Below are 21,166 nucleotides of genomic sequence, written 5' to 3'. Positions count from 1 at the left end.
TCTGGGAAATTATTTAGATAAGCTGCATGGAGTTGATGGTGGACCCTAGTGGCACTGATGTGAGGATGAGCTTGGACTACAGAAAGAATCTACAGTAACTAAACTGCTTTGCCTGAGAACAGAAGAGGAATTAGGTTTGTTCTAACCTAGAGAGTCAGTTGGAGCAAAATGAAGCTATGGGAAGAACACAGAGGTGGGGTGGAGTGGCCATGTATTTACTGTAGTGATGGGATGACCAAAACATAGGTTCAAAGTGGTTTAGGTTGCCATGATATAAACCTTTCCCTTGGGGAAAAAAACAAAAATCACCACCAACAATAAAACCTTTCCATTACATATCTGCATACACCTCCTCCCCCTGCACCAATGTAGTCTGGTCTATCTTTTATTTTTTAAATATATTTTTATTGATTTCAGAGAGGAAGGGAAAAGGAGAGGGAGAGGGAGAAGGGGGGAGAGAGGGGGGAGGGAGGGAGGGAGGGAGAGAGAGGAAGGGAGGGGGAGGAGAGAGAGAGAGAGAGAGAGAGAGAGAGAGAGAGAGAGAGAGAGAGAATGAATCATTGATCGGCTGCCTCCTGCATGCCCCCTACTGGGGATCGAGACCACAACCAGGGTATGTGCCCTTGACCGGAATTGAACCTGGAACCTTGAGTCCACAGGCCGATGCTCCATCCACTGAGCCAAACCAGTCTGATCTATTTTAAAGTGTGAATGACTTTGCTCATTTAGCAAAAATCAAAGAAATTGACTATCACTTTTAGGCATGTAAGTTATAGTGTCTGTATGGAAACAAGAGCAGGCTTTGAGAACATACTTTCCTCCTGGTGCTTGCATGAATCTTGGAAAGATCTTTGACCTTCTCTGTGAGCCAAAAAATGTTTAGGAAACTCTGGAGCAGTGAGATTTCGCGCTCGCTGATAGATTTATGCTATAAATAAGCCTCATTTATGAACTTGGTAAAAATCTCTGATGCATTTCCCATTTTACAGCCATGTTCTCTGAACTCCTATTGTCCTCACTGTCTGTGCTGCTCATGCTGACATCTGTTTTTGGAACTTTTGGTTTTCCTACACTGTGCTTACTTTTTAAAGGAACACGTCACCTATTACCCTCAACCACAGCCAGGATATCAGTTTAAGGTGAAACGAAGTGCAACTTAAATGAAGTCAAATTTGCCTAGAAACAATTTGTAGCAAACAAATGTGCAGACAGAGCTGAGTTAGAACTAAACGCCCTCCCCGCTTTCTTGAGCCTGGGTTACCAACAACAGAAAGAGTTCACTGTTTCTCTGTTGCATCAGGGCTCATCCCAGGAGCATAAGGTTTGACATGAACTCTGCCTTATTACACCCTCATCTGAGCAGCTGCATTAGAGCGCAGCTGCATCTGTGTTTGCTGACGCACTTGGAGCAGGAAAGCAAGGCTTTTAGCAGTTTCCCGGAGCCCAGCCCCGGATCCAAGCCTTATCAAGCCCCTTCCCTCCTTACTTGGCACAAGATTTCACCTTAGGTACCAGAACAATGCCTCCCTCACCACCCCCCTGCCCCCCCTCCCCCCCGCCTGCTGTGAGAAGTGAACTAAAATGAGCATTTGCCATTTTAAATTTTTTAATAAAAAATTATACCATTAAGCTGTTAAGACACTTTGAGTGGCTTTGAGACTTTGTTTTTAAAATTGATTCTGAAATTTATGCTTCTGGGTTGGGATTTGCCTCTTGAGCATTAAAAAAAAAATGATCATGTGTTATTTTTTTCAAGAAAAGATTGAATTTTAGCTTTGGGCTGTCAACAATGTTACCTGGAAATTCAGTTCAGTACTTCTCTGGTTGTGGGAGCACAGCTTCGCGGACGCCGGGTATTAGATGAAGACGTGAGAGGAGAGACTTCATTGCAGACCAAGTGGCCATTGCTGCTGCAGGAGCCATGGGACAGAGCAGTCCTTCACCGCAGCCCCCCAAAAGCCGCCCTGCGCCGGCTGCTCCGTGGCAACTTACATACGCGCTCAAACAGCGGCCTCTGCCAATTAGAGACGCTCGTGCTACATTAACATCAACAGGTTACATAAGGGTGCGCTTGCGCAGTGTGTATACTGCTACTCATGGTCATTGCCCTCGCACCTGCGTAGGCAAAGGGGCCTTGCGCCTAACCATACTGCTGTGCCCTCGCCTGCACGCATGTGTATGGCAAATGGGCCTTGATTATCTGGCTACTCTGAGTAGGGGACCCACACAGGCGCAAAATCAAAGTGAAGAGCCATACAAAGTTGAGAGCCTGGGACTAGGACAAGGGTAGAGGAAAACTTCTGAAACACTATTAGAAAGTATATTGCAGCCCCAGCTGGTTTGGCTCAGTGGATAGAGCATCAGCCTGCGGACTGAAGGGTCCTGGGTTCGATTCTGGTGAGGGGCATGTACCTCGTTTGCAGGGACCATGCGGGAGACAACCAATGGATGTGTCTCTCTTCGGTGTTTCTCTCTGTCTCTCCCTCTCCCTTCCACTCTCTCTAAAAATCAATGAAAAACATGTACTCAAGTGAGGATTAAAAAAACCAAACTGTGTAAAAAAAGTATACTACAAAGAACATCTTTTTCCTTTAAAAACAAGAATAAATTCAATAAAAACAACAAAAACAGGATTCTTATTATGGAGATTAGAGCAGAATTCCAAACACTGTCAAAATGAATATAATTCTCCTTAAACTTATGCTGCTACTGAAGTTGAATGTCCATGAGTGGGAACCTTATTTTGAAACAGCTTTATTGAGGTCTAATTTACATACCATAAAACCCACTGCTTTTAAGGTCAGGGAGCCATCCTTTTAATGTCATTATATAATAGTCACAAGAGCTACTTCTCATTCTGTGGTAATGCTTCATGAGTCATCGATACAGTAAATATTTTGTTGTTATGTCAACAAGGGAGTCCCAGGCAGTGGTCATAATTTGATAAGGAAGATTGTAGAATCCTGTAAGAAATCTTGTCAGAGGTATTGGTTCCATTACTGAAACCCGAGGTTCTCAAACAAGTCTGTGACATACAGCTTTCCACCCAAATAGGAATTTATGACACACGCCTCCTCCCCGCCCCCGCCCCCCCCCCCCCCCGGGGGATTTATGAGGCAGGTACTTCCAATTTGGAGAAAATAGAAAATGCTAATTGAAGATAATGTCAACATTAAAAAATTTAAGAATAAATGAGCCTGGCCAGTGTGGCTCATGGTTGAGCATCGGCCCAGGAAGCAAGAGGTCACTGGTTCTATTCCAGGTCAGAGCACATGCCCCGGTTGTGGGCTCAGTCCCCAGTAGGGGGTATGCAGGAGGCAGCTGATCTACGATGTTTCCGTCATTGATGTTTCTATCTCTACCTCTCTCTAAAAATCAATAAAAACATATTTTTAAAAAAGAATATATTACATCCAGCTGATAAGGAGATACTGTTAATTGCTAGCTGCTTTTAAAGTAATTTCTTGCTAATTAGGTCCTGAGAGAATCCTGACCCAGGAACTGGGAAATTTGGTTTTGGGTCCTGCCGCGCTACTTACAAGATGCTGGTACATCCTCTTGTTTACTCATAATCGCTGGGCTTAGTTTCCCATGGATTAAATTGGGGCTAGGATGGTCCCTGACTAATTTAGAAAGTTTTAATTAGGGGCAATGGAAATAATGCATGCAGAAATTTGCTTTGCTGTCCACAAAGTGCTGTACCATTGAAAGATATTACTTTTATTATCACAAGTCAAAAAAAATTTCCTATGTGAATCAAAATAATCTTCAAGTAGTTGTGTCTTTCTGTATGTGGCTTGATGTATTCCAAGATCAACACATGTGGCTCTGTTATAAGCAGCTAGATCAGTGGTTCTCAACCTTGGCTGCACATTAGAATCACCTGGGAATCTTGTTTTAAAATCCTGATTTCTGGGCCTCATCCTCCGGAAATTCTGTTTCTTTGTTACTAATGTTGTGGCCTCACCCCATAACAAAGAAACAGAATTTCCAGAGGATGAGGCCCAGAAATCAGGATTTTAAAAAAAGATTCCCAGGTGATTCTAACATGCAGCCAAGGTTGAGAACCGCTGAGCTAGTCAGACATGAGCAGAGCAAGGATGATGGGTCGGGTGCAGAAGGTCTAGCAAGGGGCAAAACTGGGACAACAAGAACCTCACCCTCAGAGTAACCTTTCCGCCCCTAGCATGTTGCTGTGCATGTGGTGTGGACCCCTGACCTTTTCCTCCCTAAAGATAACATGCAGGCCTCAGCTCCAGGCCCAGAAAAGCAGCAAAGCCAGACAAGTGTTGCTGTGGCTGCCCCAGGACCAGCTGCATTGACTGATGACCCCCTGCCCTGGGGCAGACCAATCAGGGGAGAAGGAGACCCTGAAAAAGCACAGCTGGAAAGCTGATGAATATTCTATTGAGATCCTCCCCTAAGACCTCCCCTAAGATTCCCACCTGCAAGAGAGAGAGAGAAATACCCTCAACACAAAAGACCCAGTGAGTGCTCTCCCCCAAGGGAGCACTCCTGACCTGTTCCCCTCCCCCTCTCCTTCCCCCACAGGCACGTATCCCCTAACCTCTAAGGGACCCCACAAGGCTTGCAACCAAGGGAGCCGCGGGCAGTGGCACATTGTCCTGGCAAACCCCCTGAACCTGTCTCCCTTTTCTCTGACTTCCCAGTGAGCCAAGCAGCCCAGCCCAGGCTCTCTTGTTACTTTCTCTACGCCCTTCCATGTTTCTCTGTCCTAAGTGTGTTTTTGCTGTGGACAATAAATTCTTGCTTGCTTTGCGGAACTGTGTCTCTTGATTGAAATCTTTCCTTCAGGAAGACAAGGACCGAGGTTTCATTGTCTTGCCGGCAACAGCTGTATGTTGAAACAGCTAGGCCTTTGTTCCATGTGGGACAATAGGGAGTTAGGATGAATTTCCTACCTGCACCTTCACCTTCACTTTCTTACTGACACTTCCCATCCTTTTAAAAAATATATATTTGTATTGATTTCAGAGAGGAAGGGAGAGGGAAAGAGATAGAAACATCAATGATGAGAGAGAATCATCCATTGTTGCCTCCTGCATGCCCCCTAGTGGGGATTGAGCCTAACATTCTGGCATGTGCCCTGACTGGGAATTGAACCATGATCTCCTGGTTCATAGGTCGACGCTCAACCACTGAGCCACTCTAGCCGGGCTCATCATTGATGTTTTTATCTCTCTCTCCCTCTCTGAAATCAATAAGAATATATTTTTAAAAATTTAAAAGAATTGAGAAGATGATGCAAATGCATCATCTTGGTTTCTCTCTAGTTTCCTTTAGCTGTCCCCTAGTCATCTAGCAAGTCTACCTGAAAGCATTTAAGATAAGAGGGTCAGTTTGTGTGCCTAGTTTGTGTGACTGAAGTACCAGCAAGAGTGCTAATAACCCACTACCTTCCTTCCTAACGTCATACTTACTAAACAGTAGCTCCACTGTCCATGCAGGTCCCACCGTTGCCACAGTTCATTAAGCTACAAGGAGAAGCGTCACACTGGCCAACGCTGCGCCCAGCATCTGGGTGGCCCTCAAGATTTCCCAGCCTTCTGAAATGGCTGTCCTTCCTGGTGTGAACTTGAATAGTGAAAACACAACCTTGAAGGAAGGGGAAAAGACTTCATATAAAAAATGGAATAGATAAAACAGAAAGACAGTTATTTTCTCATTTTTAAGGTAACATATTATTCTTTTTAAAATTTTATTAATTGGATGATGGATATGTTAACTAACTTGATAGTGGTACTCTTCACAATGTATATGTATACCGAACCATCACATTATACACATTAAATATATGTAACTTTTATTTGTCAATTATACATCATGAAAGCTGGGAAAAAAGAAAGGTCTTTTCCACCCCAATATTATATAAACATAACAAAAAGGGCAGTCAATTAGCTAACTAATGGAATTGTTTGGTATACTGAACTGTATTGTAATTTTCCTCATTTCCTTCAGGACTTAGAGTTTATTTACAATGTGCTATAAATCAATATTGACAACAACCATAAATAGGGTCTAGAAAATGATAGCAGATAGGCTAGATTAGATTTTATTTCTAAAACATTTTTTGAAGCAAGTCTGAAATAATTCCTCATGGTGAAAAAAAAAAATAGGTTCAGTTTTGAAAGGTCAAGAATTTGCTTGTTAACTTAACCTAGTTCTCCCTGACAAGCACCATCCTCAGCCTGCACCGATATTTTCTCATTGTAAGAGAACTGTCATTTTCTTCCTTAGATTTAATCTTTGTTCTTCTCCCAACTACTGCTATTACGCAAAAAAGCACTAATATGGTATACTGGGTGAAGAAGTGAATGAATGAATGCCAACTGCTTTATATGGAATAACCAGGTAGCGCAACTAACACTGCAGGGATCTGCATGCCGCTGCCTAGTGAGCTGTACTCAGCAGAGAGCAGGAGGAGGATTGAAGTCAGGTGGGTCCGGGTTCAATGACAATCTCTCTCACAAAATGACTAGATGACCCAAACCGAACTAAGTGCCAATCTTTTTACATTTAAAATGGGGACAAAAATAAGTACTCCATGGGTTAAGAGGAATAAGGTAACATACATAAACTGGCCCCTATCATGATTGGCAGTTAAGGCCTTATATTTCAGCTCCCACCCATACCCCATTCCTCACTGTCTCAGAAATTCTTTATTTACTTTATTAAAAAATTCTCTTTAACAAAATATTGTAGGATATTAGTTTTAGGTTTTTGTAGTTTTTATAATCATGCACCAAAAGAAAAAAACTTGGCTAATGATTATAACATATATTAATGTCTGAAGCTGTTCATGTAAAACCTCTCTCCTTTTATATGGATAGGAAATAATTTTGTTATGAGGAACTGCTCAAATATGTTTTGACTAAAAACCTGGCAGTGATATATGTAGAGAAACATTGAGCACATACAAATAGTTACATGTGTTTATTTTAGAGAGATACTTCTAGTCAGTCAACATATCATCAGCTTAAAGGCGATTATAGTGGAAGCCATTTGTAGAAGGCATATTGTAAAATGCCACTCCTATTAATATTGAAGACGAAATATAGTCTGCTTAGTACAGTATCATGCAGCAGGTATTCACTACATCTATCCTGCAGGTGCTACAGTAATTATGATAAAAATTTTTGGAGCCATGAGCCATGTGTTAAATATACTAGGTTTCAAAAAAGTGATGGCTTTCTTTCTTTTTTTTTGGACAGTAAAATGATATTTAAATTATTGCAGTAACCTCATTTTCCCCCCTTATGGACTCTGGTTTGAAAAAGCTAGTGCAATTAAAAAAGAGAAAGGGAGAAAAGTTGAACTAAAGAAACTGTACTGACAGTGTAGGGCACTGTAAGGAATAACATCCTTACAGTATTGTTAATGAATTCGAATCTATTTTATGTCCACTCTGTTCAGTTGAGTAATAAATATTTAATAATCCCTGTATCAGAGAACACTAGCTGCTATAACACTAGAATAACAGATGGATGGGATAATAGATTTCGCCATGTTCACACTTGTCAAAAGCAATTTTTAATTCTATGTCAGGATTAAATAGGTCGGTAAGTGAAAGTAACAGATCTTAGAACATTGATGAAAGCCATAGGCCTTCTCCTAGAAAAATGCACACACAATTGCATGCATGATTTCAGGAGACTCAGGAACCCACTAGAGCCCATCCCTCACCCTCAGCCTGAGAGCCTGCAGCTGGTAATAGATGCTACTTTGGAGAGCAGGGGAGAATTCCCTTTACTAGGACAGGTAATCAGGAGTGACCTCTTTGCTTGGCATATGTAGATGATTTAATCTGGAGAAGAGTTAAAAAACCTCAATATCCTTATCACTGTTAAAGGTTATAGGGAAAATAATGACTCATGATAAGCCATTTCCAGAACAGAAACAAACAGACTACATTAACAGTAACGATTTGTATTTTAGACTGAGGACTTCTGGCTTAGAGTTGTTTATCAGCAGTGTTTATAGAAACGGGGAAAGCCTAAATCAGATAGTCTTGTACTCTGTGTGATTTAATCCCCATTCTAAAGAAAAATAATTCGGCCTTATGTATTTGTGTCAGGGATGTTAGAATTTAATAATTAGGCTAAGGCCAGACTAACTACTAAGTTCTTCCATAACTCTACTTGCTTTGTTATGATTAATTAATGTAGTGATTTCCAAATCTGGGAAGGCTTACTTGAAATGCAAATTTTTAGGTCCCATTATGGAGATTTTGACTGAGTCGTTTTTGGGGTAGGGCTCAGAAGTCCATATTTTAAAGAAGTCACCCTATATCCTTCCCTAGAACCAGTAGAGTTCAGTTTTGGGAAAGCATAGGTTTACAGTTTAGCTGCAATCTGGTATTTATGGTAGGTTGGTAATGATTGTCCACAACCTACAGTTCATAGTAAATGCTGGTTTATAATGGAGAAGAGGCAGACAGGAAGGGAGAATTCAAGAGTCAAATGATAAAATTAGGTCCTGGAGCGTCGGTAAGATTGTGGAATAAGTGTCAAGTTCCAAGAGGCCCCTCCCCAAATTCCCATCCTACCTGAGGACCGTGGTGCTGGCAGCCTTCCAGACCTGCTGTCCCGAGCTTCTCTCACAGGAGGGCCAGCTGTTTGCGTGCTGAACTCGGGTTCATAACACACGTAAGGAGAAAATGACAGGTTTTGAAGAAAGCCTCTCTTTGTTCTCATTATCAAGATGTGAAGAAAAGTTCCTAATAAAGGGAAGAAAGTAACACAAGCAAACCAGGAAGCTTTGGACTCCAGTAAATCTGAAAACGTCAAGTCCAATGACAACAGGATGGAGTGCCGCTATTAGTTAACATTTATTGAGTGTTTATCAGGTGCTGCTTTCTGGGTTGAGCACTTAACATTACTTTAGCTAATTGATCAACTCAAGAGAACCCTATGGGGTAGGTATTTTATCTCACAGAGGAAAAGTGGAGGTTTGGGGAGGTGAAGTAAAAGGCTTAGAGGAACACAGCTGCTGGGTGGCAGGGCCTGAATCTGAAGACAGCCTGACGGCAGGCTGTGCTCTTACCCACTGTCTGTGCAGCAGAGAAAGAGAAGCAAGTGTGTGACCGCGGCTCTGTCACCTCCACCACCATCATCACTAGCACAGGGGGCACTCTAAGCCAGGAGGTAACCTGTGTTCTCTTTCCATTAACTCGCTCTCAGAACTACAAGCAAGACAAGTGCGGCTAGCATCCCATTTTACAGATGAGGCCCAGCGAGGCCCAGGGCCGTTCGGTTACTAGCCAGGGTCACGAAGCTTGTTGGTGGCAGAGCTGAGGTGCATACCCAGGCAGATGGGTTCCGAGCCCACATTTTTATCCTTAGTGCTGGATCCAGAGAATTTATGTCAGCGTCGTGTCTGTGATTAAGTGACAGCAAGTTCTGATGACTCTCCCACGGGGTCTCTGTTTCATTGAGTGGAAGATGTGTGCCTCTTACACATTCATAAGTTTACCCATCCTTTCCCTCCAACTGAATGTTTTTAAAAACTCATTGATTTGTTATGCCCTCACAATCCTTTCCAGGCGGCCTCCTGCTGTGAAAGCACTACTGAGCTCCCGATCATATTTAGCATAGCGCCTTCACTTGCTTCAAACTGTTCTTTAACACACCCTTCTGAGAATCAGCACTGATTACATAGTCAAGGAAAACGTTTCTTTGAGAGCCCTGGCACAATGAACTACTTGTATTGAAACCCGCCCTTGTATTATGTTGGATTAGCTGTGTTGCTTTCAATATGTTTCAAGTATGTGGCCTCCAGCGTCAGTGTTTAGGCAGAAGTCGGTGAAGGTGGGGAAAGGGATGGTGCCAGGCAGGCAGAGAGCTCAAGTGCCTGAGAGAGCTTCAGATGCCTCACAGGGACCTGCATCCCATCCTGGTACCTGCTCCTTGGTTTTGGATAGAGAGTAGGCTGGTCGTGGGAGAATGGCTCAGGACACTATAATGAGCAGCCCCTTGACCAAATATTCTGGGACTAAGGATCCACCAAAAAGCTTATTTTCACAAAATGCATACAGTGATGGCGAACCTATGACACGTGTGTCAGAGGTGACACGCGAACTCATTTTTTTGGTTGATTTTTCTTTGTTGAATGGCATTTAAATATATAAAATAAATATCAAAAATATAGTCTTTGTTTTACCATGGTTGCAAATATCAAAAAATTTCTATATGTGACATGGCACCAGAGTTAAGTTAGGGTTTTTCAAAATGCTGACACACCGAGCTCAAAAGGTTCGCCATCACTGCATTATAACAATTCAAAGCATGTGTTTATTTTATAACTGCTATGAATCACTTTTATAGGAAAGATCTGAATGTATGTTCCCTTTTGAACACAGGAAACATGATGGCGATCTGATTATGTGCCCAAGCATGGTGTTGGGTCTTTTTTTCTTTTTTTAAAAAATATGTTTTTATTGATTTTAGAGCAAGAGAAAGGAAGTGAGAGGGAGAGAGAAACATCGAACAGAGGAAATCATTGATTGGCTGCCTCCTGCAGGTCCCCTGCTGGGGAGCGAGCCTGCAACCAGGGCATGTGCCCTGACAGGGAATTGACCCAGTGACCTCTCAGTGCATGGGACAGCGCTCAACCAACTGAGCCACACTGGCCAGGGCTGGTGTTGGGTCTTAATCCTCTTGGTTTCTGGTGGCCTCAGTGGGACTACACCTTGGTGGTATGGATTAGTTGGCTGCAGTCTGTCACTCATCTTTTATATCAACTACATCCCAAAGTTGGCTGGAATTTCAATTTTCACTGTGACTCCATGAGGTCTACACTACTCACCCTATATTAAAAAGCACCCTATATAAAAAAAACCACTCACATTCGACTTTTCCTTTCTTTTGCTCCACAGAACTTATCACCTTCTACCACTATATAATTTCCTTATTTATTATATGTAGTGTTTATTATCTCTTCCCTCTTTTGACTAACTAGAATCTAAACTCACAAGTATAAAAATCTCTGTGTTTTTTTCCCACTGAAACATCCCAAATACCTAGCACATAGGTAGTAAGTGATTAATAAGAATAAATGCTTTCCTTTAAAATCAAACTTTGATCAAGTCCAATCAGAAAGCAATCCAAATTGCTGGTTTGGGAACTAGAAGTATACTCTTTAAATGTTTTTACTTTTCCCAGATTTTGAGACAAGTGGGTATAGTATAAATATCACCCATGCCTTACCTTGAAAGCCATTTTTAAAATCGGCTCCATCTGGCAAGAGATCTGGAGTGTCTTCACTGTAGCCACCTACATAAGACTGACTGAAGACACTGAGACCAACCAGTCTTCCTGGGGAGATGATGGGTTTATTCTGATGATCATCTACCTTCAAAAGGAAAAAAAAAATTCCAAACCTATTAAAAAAGGAATTAATTCCCCAGGGTGAACTGTTAAGATACTCTTTTTTATTTCCCATTAACTTGGTATGACAAAGACCTGAATTTTGAAGAAATAAACAATTCACCACTCAATTCCTTGCTTCTCTGCTGGTGTCTGTTACCATGGATATATTAATATAGCAGTGGTGGTTTTGCATTTCAATCAAAATCACAGTTCTTCAAAGAGTGAGGAGCCGGCATCCTGCTGGTCCTCCTCCATCTAGCCTTGCTTCCCTCTCCCATCCATTCTCAATACAACCACCAGAGTCATTTACCAAAAAGTGGAGACCAACCATGGTACCCAACCCCCCTTCTTAAATTTCACAGTCCTTCTCCATAGCTCCCTGGATAAAGATCAAACTTCTTAGTGTGACATCAAGTCCTTTGATGGTACAGGCCCTGTCTACCTCTAATCATATCTCTTGCTTCCCCTCACCTGAAAGCCAAACCGAACTACTTGCATTCTTTGAGTCCACACTGGCCACTGCACTTTTTCCAAACTCCTATTTATTACGAGGTAGGCTCACACGTCACCTGTTTGGGGAAGCATCTTTTGAATGCGTTCTCTCTCCTTATTTCTATCAGTCACCCCCCCCCACCCCCCCACCCCGCTTACCTATTCCCGAGTCCCTTAATTGACATCATCCGTCTGGTCCTCCATGTTGTGCACTGGTTTGTGAACTTCGTGGGGACGCGTGGCACGGCCTGTCACCTTTGCACAGCCTATGGCCTTTGCACAGCCCCGGCCAAACACTGTGCTAGCACTGAGAAGTCTGAGGGACAGACGAAGGGATGGCTCTTTACTTTCAGCCAGCCCATTCGGAAGAATCTCCCCAGATGGACCGTGTGGACCCCAAGGCTCAGATCCAGAGGATTGCTGCTGATACTTGCGATGCCGGACCCCAGGTTCTAACTACACCACGCGGCTGTTGCGCAAACCCACTGCCAGGAGGTCATCGCCATTCAGCCCTGGAATGAGAATATGCCTGGGGCATGCTCATCGGGAGGACTGTCAGGAGTCTAGCCAGCTCCATTTCCCTGGCTGCTTCTGAGTTACAGAGCAGGGCAGTGAGTTATCACAGACGCCCAGCCTCTCATCAGCTCTCGGGTGTGTGTGTGTGACTGCCTACAGTTATATTCACACCCACGGACACTGAGCACTAAGCGGTGTTTTTCTTTTTAAGCCATGAGGATTCCCATCAACCCAGGGATATAATTAATACCTAACACGTTGGAATTAAAAGCCCCCTTTTTTGGTCTGGGTGAAATTCCGTGTATACTGTACAATAAGTAGGTCTTTCTAATGGAGTAAAACTGCTCTGGTGGTTAACAAGATTCAAACGATGGAGGTAACCTAGCATCAGCTTTGAAATTTTCTCCATGGTGTGAGGGGAGTATAAAGAAGATCTATTTCTATAGCTGCTCAGGGTATGCTATCTTTGTTCTACTGCAAAAGCTCTTGGCCATGCCACCGCGACTAGGGAAAGGTGGGTTGCTTCTGTGTCCTCCTTCTCTCTCTCCCCCATTAGTGCAGGGCCACCCGCCAGCACAGTGGATTCCAGTGCCCGGAGAACTCAGGATCCCACTAGAGAGACCCATGTGCAAAGGGAAGATGGTTGGGAGAGAGATTTAGCGTCAGGCACCAGGGAGAGGTTCGGTCAGTAGTTGTGGTGGCATTAGGAAGGCCTGGGATGGTTAAGGGTATAAGACCTGGCAGATGCGAAGAACTGGCAGGTGGCAGAACACACCTAGGTAAAGACTGAGCTTCTAGAACGAGGTGGAGGCAAACGATCTATTGACAGGTAAGTGGGATCAAAAAACATTCCCCAGTTTCTAAAAGGTGTGTTTGTAGAACTTTACCCTGAGGCTTGCAGGTAGGGAACTGAGGCAAGGACTTCTGCTGGGAAGAGCAATGTAAGGACCCCACAGAAAGAAGAGGCTTAATCACAGGGCAACAAGCAGGAGTGAGCTCTTGGACATGGATGGAATTATTATCATATGGACAGCCTCCCTCTCCTGTAATGCTAAGCTGGGGGACTTGTCTGCTCCCTTGGCCTCTGCAGTTGGGCTGATCAAGGTAAAGGAGAGAAAGACCAGCAGGAATGGAGGTGGGCTCCCAACGGTGCTGGAAAGCAGAAGACAGAAATGTCATTTAGCCCCACCCGGCTTGGCTCAGTGGATAGAGCATCTGCCCGCGGACTGAAGGGTCCCAGGTTCGATTCTGGCACCTACCTCAGTTGAAAGCTCGATCCCCAGCCCTGGTGAGGCGTATGTGGCGGCAACCTCTCTCACACTGATGTTTCTCTCTCTGTCTCTCCCCCTCCCTTCCACCCTTTATAAAAATTAATGGGAAAATATCCTTGGGTGAGGATTAAAAAAAAAAAGAAAAAGAAATATCATTTAGAGATGTTTGAACTCTGCCTCTGTTTTCCTAATAAGTCTTCCCTGGGCTCTGAGCTGAGTTATTTTTGGATGCTCCTTTGGTGAATCTAATATACAGCCAAGGTGGAGAGCCACTGTGTTAAATGCCGCACCAATGACTAAGCACGTTGGGAACAAATAGCATCCCCCCCCCGCTCCCTCTCTCTGTCTGTCTCTCTCTTTCTCTCTGCCTCTCTCTCTCCCTCTCTCTCTCTCTCTCTCTCTCTCTCTCTGCCTCTCTCTCTCTCTCTCTCTCTCTCTCTCTCTGTCCCTCTCTCTCTTTTGATTTCTTTCCACCTGCAGTGCTGCAGCAGGTTAGCTGGGTTGTATATTTAAAGTGTAAAGAGCTCCCAGGAGGAAACATAGATTCAGGAAGGCAGTTAGGCACAAAGGAGAGAAACCTCCGTGAGAGATTGGAGACAGTCTCTCAGGCAGCTGTTGAGATAAAGTCCTAGGGCGAGAGGGCTGGAGAGGAGAATGATCAGCAAGTTATCTGTGGGTTGTGAATGGTGGTCTTTTTGAGAAATTCTGGTGGGCATCTGAGTCATCTTCCCAGTGGTCTAGGGCAGTGGTCGGCAAACTGCGGCTTGCGAGCCACATGTGGCTCTGTGGCCCCTTGAGTGTGGCTCTTCGACAAAATACTGACTTCTGTGCATGGGCCACAAAATTTCAATCGCACTGTATGTGCGCGCCCCCACGTGATATTTTGTGGAAGAGCCACACTCAAGGGGCCAAAGAGCCGCATATGGCTCGCGAGCAGCGGTTTGCCAACCATGGGTTTAGGGGGTAGGCATGGGGACGGCATCCTGCCCACTGAGCTGGGAGGTGGTGGGAGAGCAGATTTATTTGCGCCAGCCTTCTTTCGGGTCTTGTTGCCACTCCTCCTGCCTCCAGTTGCTGCCAGCCTCTTTCCTGCAGGAACTGTGTTCTCCTCCGGGTCCTCACAGCCTGGTTGGGAGGACACAGGAGATTGGTCTCAAGTGCCATGTGGAGCAGAGGAGAAGCAGTAATGGGGGATGGTTATTACGATGGGGTGGGGAGGAGGGTTGGGAAATTGAAAAGGAGGTGATTTTTAAGTTGGTTTCTAGCCAACTCATAAAACGACAAACAAGAATTGGCTGGCGGATGAGGAAAGGGGAAGGGCTGAAGCGGGCCGTTCAGAGCAGAGGGGAGCGCATTGCCAAAGCCCCGGAGGAGCAGAGAACAGGTGCTGATGGGTCTGCTGAGCGCTGGGCCTGGTTGGCGTTTCGTGTCTGTGGCAGAAGCAGCCATCTCTTTAAGGGCCTGACATCGGACAATCAAGGATTTAAATATTTTTCTCGAGAGTTTCAGGAGCCATGAGAGGATTTTGAATAAGAGAATTATATTAGAGCTGGATTTTAGAGGAATCTCAAAGCTGTGTTGAGGGCAGACATGGAGGCAGAGAAGGAGTCTCATTGGAAGGTCATTCAAGAGACTCCAGAGGAAAGAATGTCAAGGCAGGGTCTAGGGCAGAGCCATCAGCAAAACAGAGACAGAGTTCAAACATGTCTAAATGATGTTTCTGTCTTCTGCTTTCCGGTGCCTTAGGGAGCCCACCTCCCTACACCCCCTGCAGGTCTTTCTCTCCCTGACCTTGTTCAGCGCAATAGCAGAGGCGAAGGGAGCACCCAAGGCATCAGTGTGTGATCTGGAAGGAAAATTTGGAAGAACAGATCCATTTGGAGTGAAGAGTTGAGGAAGAGGGGGCAGTTGAAGGTGGTTCTGAAGACGCTGGTTAGAGAGCCAGGTGGAAAGGCAGGCCAGTCCCAGGGCTGGGGGCCTCAGAAAGGAGCAGCCGGGGGAAGAGGCCGACGTCGGTGTACAGATACCCCTGCTTACAGGGCACAGACGTAGATGCTCCAACGGGTGGGCATCAGAGAGCCAGGGAGCCAATCAGACTGTCAAGCAGATGACAGAATCCCCCCCCCCCCCGCCCCCGCCAATGTGGGATGGTTGGTCACGCGCCTGCAGGGAGCAAACGGGCTCCAGATTTCTCCACATCCATATTTCTTTGCCTCCAATTTTTTTAGGTCCAAAGACAGGGAACCACAGACATGCCTTTGTAGCATGGTGCTGGCATCTTATTTACAACCCATGGGTCTATCAGGGTTGTTTCCCTTTGTCACTCCTTCCACTCTGGACTTGTGCCTTCCAGGTGATTTCAGAGAGGAAGGGAGAGGGATAGAGAGTTAGAAACATCGATGAGAGAAATATCAATCAGCTGCCTCCTGTGCACTCCCTACTGGGGATTGAGCCCGCAACCACAGGCATGTGCTCTTGACCAGAATCAAACCTGGAGCTATTTAGTCTGCAGGCTGATACTCTAGCCACTGAGCAAAACCAGCTAGGGCAGGTGGACATATTTCAAGGGCTTGGAATTTCTCTACAGGGTGGTTTTGCAAACCTGGACGTCCATCACAATCACACAGAGGTCTTATAAAAAAAAAAATACAGATTCTAGAATTTACATGAGAATCCTTGAAGTTAGGTCCTGGAAATACTTTATTAGCAGGCTCCCCATCCGGTTTTACACAAAGCTCAGCTGATGTTAATAACCCTAGCAGGGCCAGGGCATGTGGCCTATGTTGTCACACAGGGCTCTGTGCTCAGAAGGGAACCACAGACATGGTTCAATGCTCTGCTGTCACTTCTTGAAATTCTTTGAACTGTATTTTGAAAGTGACGTCCATGGGACAGTGGATCAGAGATACAACATTGGCTGTTTCTTGCCACCCTATTCACATGTAGTGTCTGTGATATCCCAGGAGAACAGAATGCCCACAACCCCAGGAATTCACTGAGACTCCACCAAGTGCAAGACAAGCATGTTCATCTAACAGCTGAAGAGGTAGAGGTGCTGACAATTCTCAGAGGCCATGCTTTCCAGTTGAACCAGGATTTACTTCAAGCACAGAAAGGCAATGGTGGTCTAAGAAACATGAATAACCAGGACCTTCTCATTCCTTTCTTTCTCCCACTGTTTCCCACTATCAGCTAATTATTTACACCAAAAATGATGGCAGAGAGGGAAAGGAAAGAGAAGGAAGTCCCTAGTGTTTTTCCTTTCCATCCTTCCTTAGCCAATAGCAGGCCGAAGGTCGTGTGGACAGATGTGCATGGATCAAGGGGTGAAATAGACACAGCTGACAATTCCGTGCAGTGCCTCTACTGTTCTGACAAGAAAGAAGCCCAGATGCCTGCACAAGCTGTGCACTACCAGCTGTGCGGCTTCCATGATCCTGCCTATGAGTGAGAAGCTCTTATATTTGCATTTCAAACCAGCGTTGCACAATATAGAAATGAATGGTAAAGTTCATGCTCACAATTTAACATTTTAATTCTTCTTAATGTGGACTCACATACATAATAAATAAAAGGCACTATAAGAAGTTGAGAGACCCCCGAAGAAAAGCAAAATGCTTTTAGTACGTTTAATGGCCTTGTGTCTCTGCTTCCTGAACAAGGAGCCCTGCATGTTCATTTTGCAATCGGCCCCACAGTCTGTAGTCGTCTGGGAGGGGGACCTTTGTTGCCCTTATAAAGCAAACCAGGAAAGAAGAGCAAAATGAAACTAGATTGGCCTGTGCATCTGGGGTTGCTGGGAGCCTGTGTAAGTAGAGGAGACACAGACTCGCGGGGGCAGGAAACCTACAGGTTTGTGGGGTGATGCTGATGCACAGGGCCCTCGAGAGGCCACACAGCTGCTGGGTGGCTGGGCCTGCACCTGAGATAGACAGCGTGACCACAGAACCCACGTCCATGCAGCAGAGAAAGGGAAGCAAGTGTCTGACTGCAGCTGTGTCACCTCCCGAGTGCTCCCTCTGAGGAAGAAGGGGGGCAATCATATCTCCTAACAATTTCCTAAGGATCCAGTGATATTGAATGTTAAGCACCAGCAGGTGCTGACCTAGCACATACTAGGTCCTCAATAAATGCATGTTTTATTCCTTTCCTTTCCGCTGTGGCCTGCCCTTAGCTTTGTGAACTCCACTTTTCCCCCCTGCTTCATAAAAAAAAAGCTGGTCCCCGTGCAGGAGCACACATCTGCTCCCAGTTAACTTTTGGAGTAGAATTGTTCTTTTCCTTTTCCCCCCACTCCTTCCTTAAAGCTATAGCGGTCTTCCTTGCTTCAGTGCATTTCTCTGACCCAACAAAAATTTTTGGAGAGTCAACCATGAAGATCAAGTAAAGTGACTCGAAGTTATAGTTTGTTACCATCCATTTATACATCTCATGCTACTATCCTGTAATTTATTGTAATGGGAATTTCTTGGCTTAACACATAAATAATATAAGCAATGCCATACTTCAAACAGCCACCAATGCTATCGACTACTTTTATTCTCAAATTCAGTGTTTTGCTAGAACATTATTCTTTGAGTAACTTTGAGAAATATATGATACAATGAAGTGTTTGCTTTTTTCTCTTTCTTTTTTAAATGAAAAGAATTGGAACTAAGAGCACACAGAGCACAAACCCACAAGGACTCTTAATGAAACCAGGTTTAGGAAGAATATTTTTTGACAAAGCAAAGGATAGTTGTTGGATATTATCCACTGATGCTAAGAAGGAAGGGTTTAGAGAGATTATGTTGTACAAGCGATAAAAGGGAGAAAGGAAACAATAAGAAAGGACTTTAGATGAATAGTAGTTAAAAGCAATGAGAGCCCTGACCGGTTTGGCTCAGTGGATAGAGCATCGGCCTGCGGACTGAGGGGTCCCGGGTTTGATTCCGGTCAAGGGCATGTACCTTGGTTGCGGGCACATCCCCAGTGGGAGGTGTGCAGGAGGCAGCTGATTGATGTTTCTCTCTCATTGATGTTTCAAACTCTCTATCCCTCTCCCTTCCTCCCTGTAAAAAATCAATAAAATATATTTTTTAAAAAAGAGCAATGAAATCTAGCAAGTGAATAAAGATTCTTTCAGAATGTATAGAAAAACAAACAAACAAACAAACAAACAAACAAATTTGGTCTCCCTTTGGCTAGAAAGACAAGTCATAACTGAATTCTACAGTTCCTGCTAGGCAGAGAGCTCTGAAGTGGTGTGTTGTGCTGAACCATGCTTAGCCTTTTATTTATTTTTTATTTTAAATATATTTTTTATTAATTTCAGAGAGGGAGAGGGAGAGAGATAGAAACATCAATGATGAGAGGGAATCATTGATTGGCTGCCTCCTGCACACCCCCTACTGGGGATCGAGCCCGAAACCTGGACATGTGCCCTTGACCGGAATCAAACCCGGGGTCTTTCAGTCTGCAGGCTGACGCTCTATCCACTGAGCCAAACCGGCTAGGGCCATGCTTAGCCTTTTAACAACCCATAATGCTGGTTAGAGGAAATCGTCTGGTGGGAGATGAGATGCAGTGGTCAGAATAGCATCTGGTCTGATAAAAAACGGAGGACAGTGCTTAGCAATGAAACAAGAACTAAGTCTAGGCGAAGAGATGGATGGTAGTGATAGTAATGATGATAAGAAACGGGGATGATAAGCAAGGTGAAGGATGTAGCCATGGATATTCTGGAGGCAAAGGCTTAGAACAGCCGTGGGCAAACGGCCTGTTTGAAATGAATAAAACTGAAAAAAAAAAGACCGTCCCCTTTTATGTAATGATGTTTACTTTGAATTTATATTAGTTCACACAAACACTCCATCCATGCTTTTGTTCCGGCCCTCCGGTCCAGTTTAAGAACCCATTGTGGCCCTCGAGTCAAAAAGTTGGCCCACCCCTGGCTTAGACTGAGAGTCTCGGGGCCATTCCAGGCTGTTTCAGATGGTTCTTAGAATTGTCTGATGCAGTAGGAGTGGTTGGTGGTGATGGTAATAGGTCCTAAGTACATAAAACCTTTGGAGAAAAAAATAAAATAAAATGCTTGCATTACAAGCAGGTGATCATTGTTAAGTCTATGGCATTTTGTTCCCTAAATTACTTAGAAGTATTTACTACTGGATTGTTTGCTTGTGGTTCGTTTTTAAACCTAAAGGTTTTACTATTAAAAAATTATTGTTATTTATTTCAGAGAGGAAGGGAGAGGGAGAGAGAGATAGAAACATCAATGATGAGGGAGAATCATTGATCAGCTGCCTCCTGCACGCCCCACACTGGGGATCGAGCCCACAACCTAGGTATGTGCCCTGACTGGGAATCAAAGCGTGACCTCCTAGTTCATAGGTCGACACTCAACTACTGAGTCAAGCCGGCCTGGCAGGGTTTTACTATTTATATCAGTGGTTCTCCAACCTGGCTGGGCCTTGTTTCTGATTTAGTTGGCAAGTATGGACAAGAGGGGGAAATCGGTTATACAGGAGTGAGGAAGGGTACCAGTGGTGTCAGACAGGAGAAATCACACAGGTCAGTTTGACCTGGAGAAAAAAGAGGGAAACAGAGAAAAGATAGACAGAACTGTGAGTAACCTTACCGTCTCACGGTAGTTATCATGGAGTTCTTATGAAAAACAAACAAACAAACAAACAAACAAACACAGAACAAATCAAGTATAAGCAATTTGCTTTACCTTGAAGGAAGACCTGAAGAAGAGTAGCTAGGGCTCTGAGCCACGGATTCCTAATGAAGATCGCAAAGGAAGAACAAGACTCAAGTACAGAAGGATTAACCCACGCCCGGACGTTGGAGGGAGTTTCTGGGCACACCTGCCCAGCTCTTCTTCCCACTGGTTCTGGCCGATCGCTGTGTATTGTAAACACGGAGCCGCACATGCAGGTGCCTCACTTGGTCTGCGTGGAAGGACCTCAGAAATCGGGACTACGAGCTGGGCGGAGGCAGAAGCTCACTCTCAGGGGCCTGCCTGCGGGCTCAGCACCGTCTGGTTCAGGCCGTTCCTGGGATTGTTCCGAGGGAGTCTAAAATTTTACATAACTCTGCGAAGCACATAATTTTCTAACCACGTTGCTGTACATCTGAAACTAATACAGGACAATTTGAATATAAACTATAATTGAAAAATAAAAAAATTAAAAATAAGAAAGAAAATAAAGTTTATATAGGCAGCCCTATGAAATCCAGGTGTACTTCAGCACCCTCCAGTTAAAGGTTGTATTGTGACTTTTAACACGAGAGAAACCTGATAACTCTCATCCTGCTGATCCAACCATCTTTTAACTCCAATAGAAAGAAAAATTAAACTTTCTGAAATATTTAATAGAGAATAAAATTTCAATTTATTAGTAGAGAAAGAGTGAATGTAACTTACTATTTTTTTTCAAACTATTCTTCCAATGTGGTAAAATAATGTCATATGTTCCATCTAATTTACCCCTCTAAAAATGATAATACAATTGC

The 21,166-nt window shown here is 44.2% G+C and overlaps 1 protein-coding gene and 1 non-coding gene across 2 annotated transcripts in view; both read right to left on the bottom strand.

Moving 5' to 3' along the window:
• Window positions 1-21,166, bottom strand: part of EYS (eyes shut homolog) — a 1,266,634-nt gene that overhangs the window by 43,623 nt on the left and 1,201,845 nt on the right. The window contains 4 exon segments of the mRNA XM_059702239.1: window positions 5,442-5,616; window positions 11,226-11,370; window positions 12,227-12,338; window positions 12,340-12,391. Coding sequence (XP_059558222.1) covers window positions 5,442-5,616; window positions 11,226-11,370; window positions 12,227-12,338; window positions 12,340-12,391 — 484 coding nt within the window.
• LOC132237816 (small nucleolar RNA SNORA38) lies at window positions 15,805-15,935 on the bottom strand. The gene has a single exon (XR_009453643.1). It is a non-coding gene; the product is annotated as a small nucleolar RNA SNORA38 (small nucleolar RNA).

Source organism: Myotis daubentonii, chromosome 6, assembly GCF_963259705.1.
Source record: "Myotis daubentonii chromosome 6, mMyoDau2.1, whole genome shotgun sequence".
Lineage (NCBI taxonomy): Eukaryota > Metazoa > Chordata > Mammalia > Chiroptera > Vespertilionidae > Myotis > Myotis daubentonii.
The sequence above is the reverse complement of the archived record's forward strand: the minus strand, read 5'-3'. Positions and strand labels throughout refer to the sequence as shown.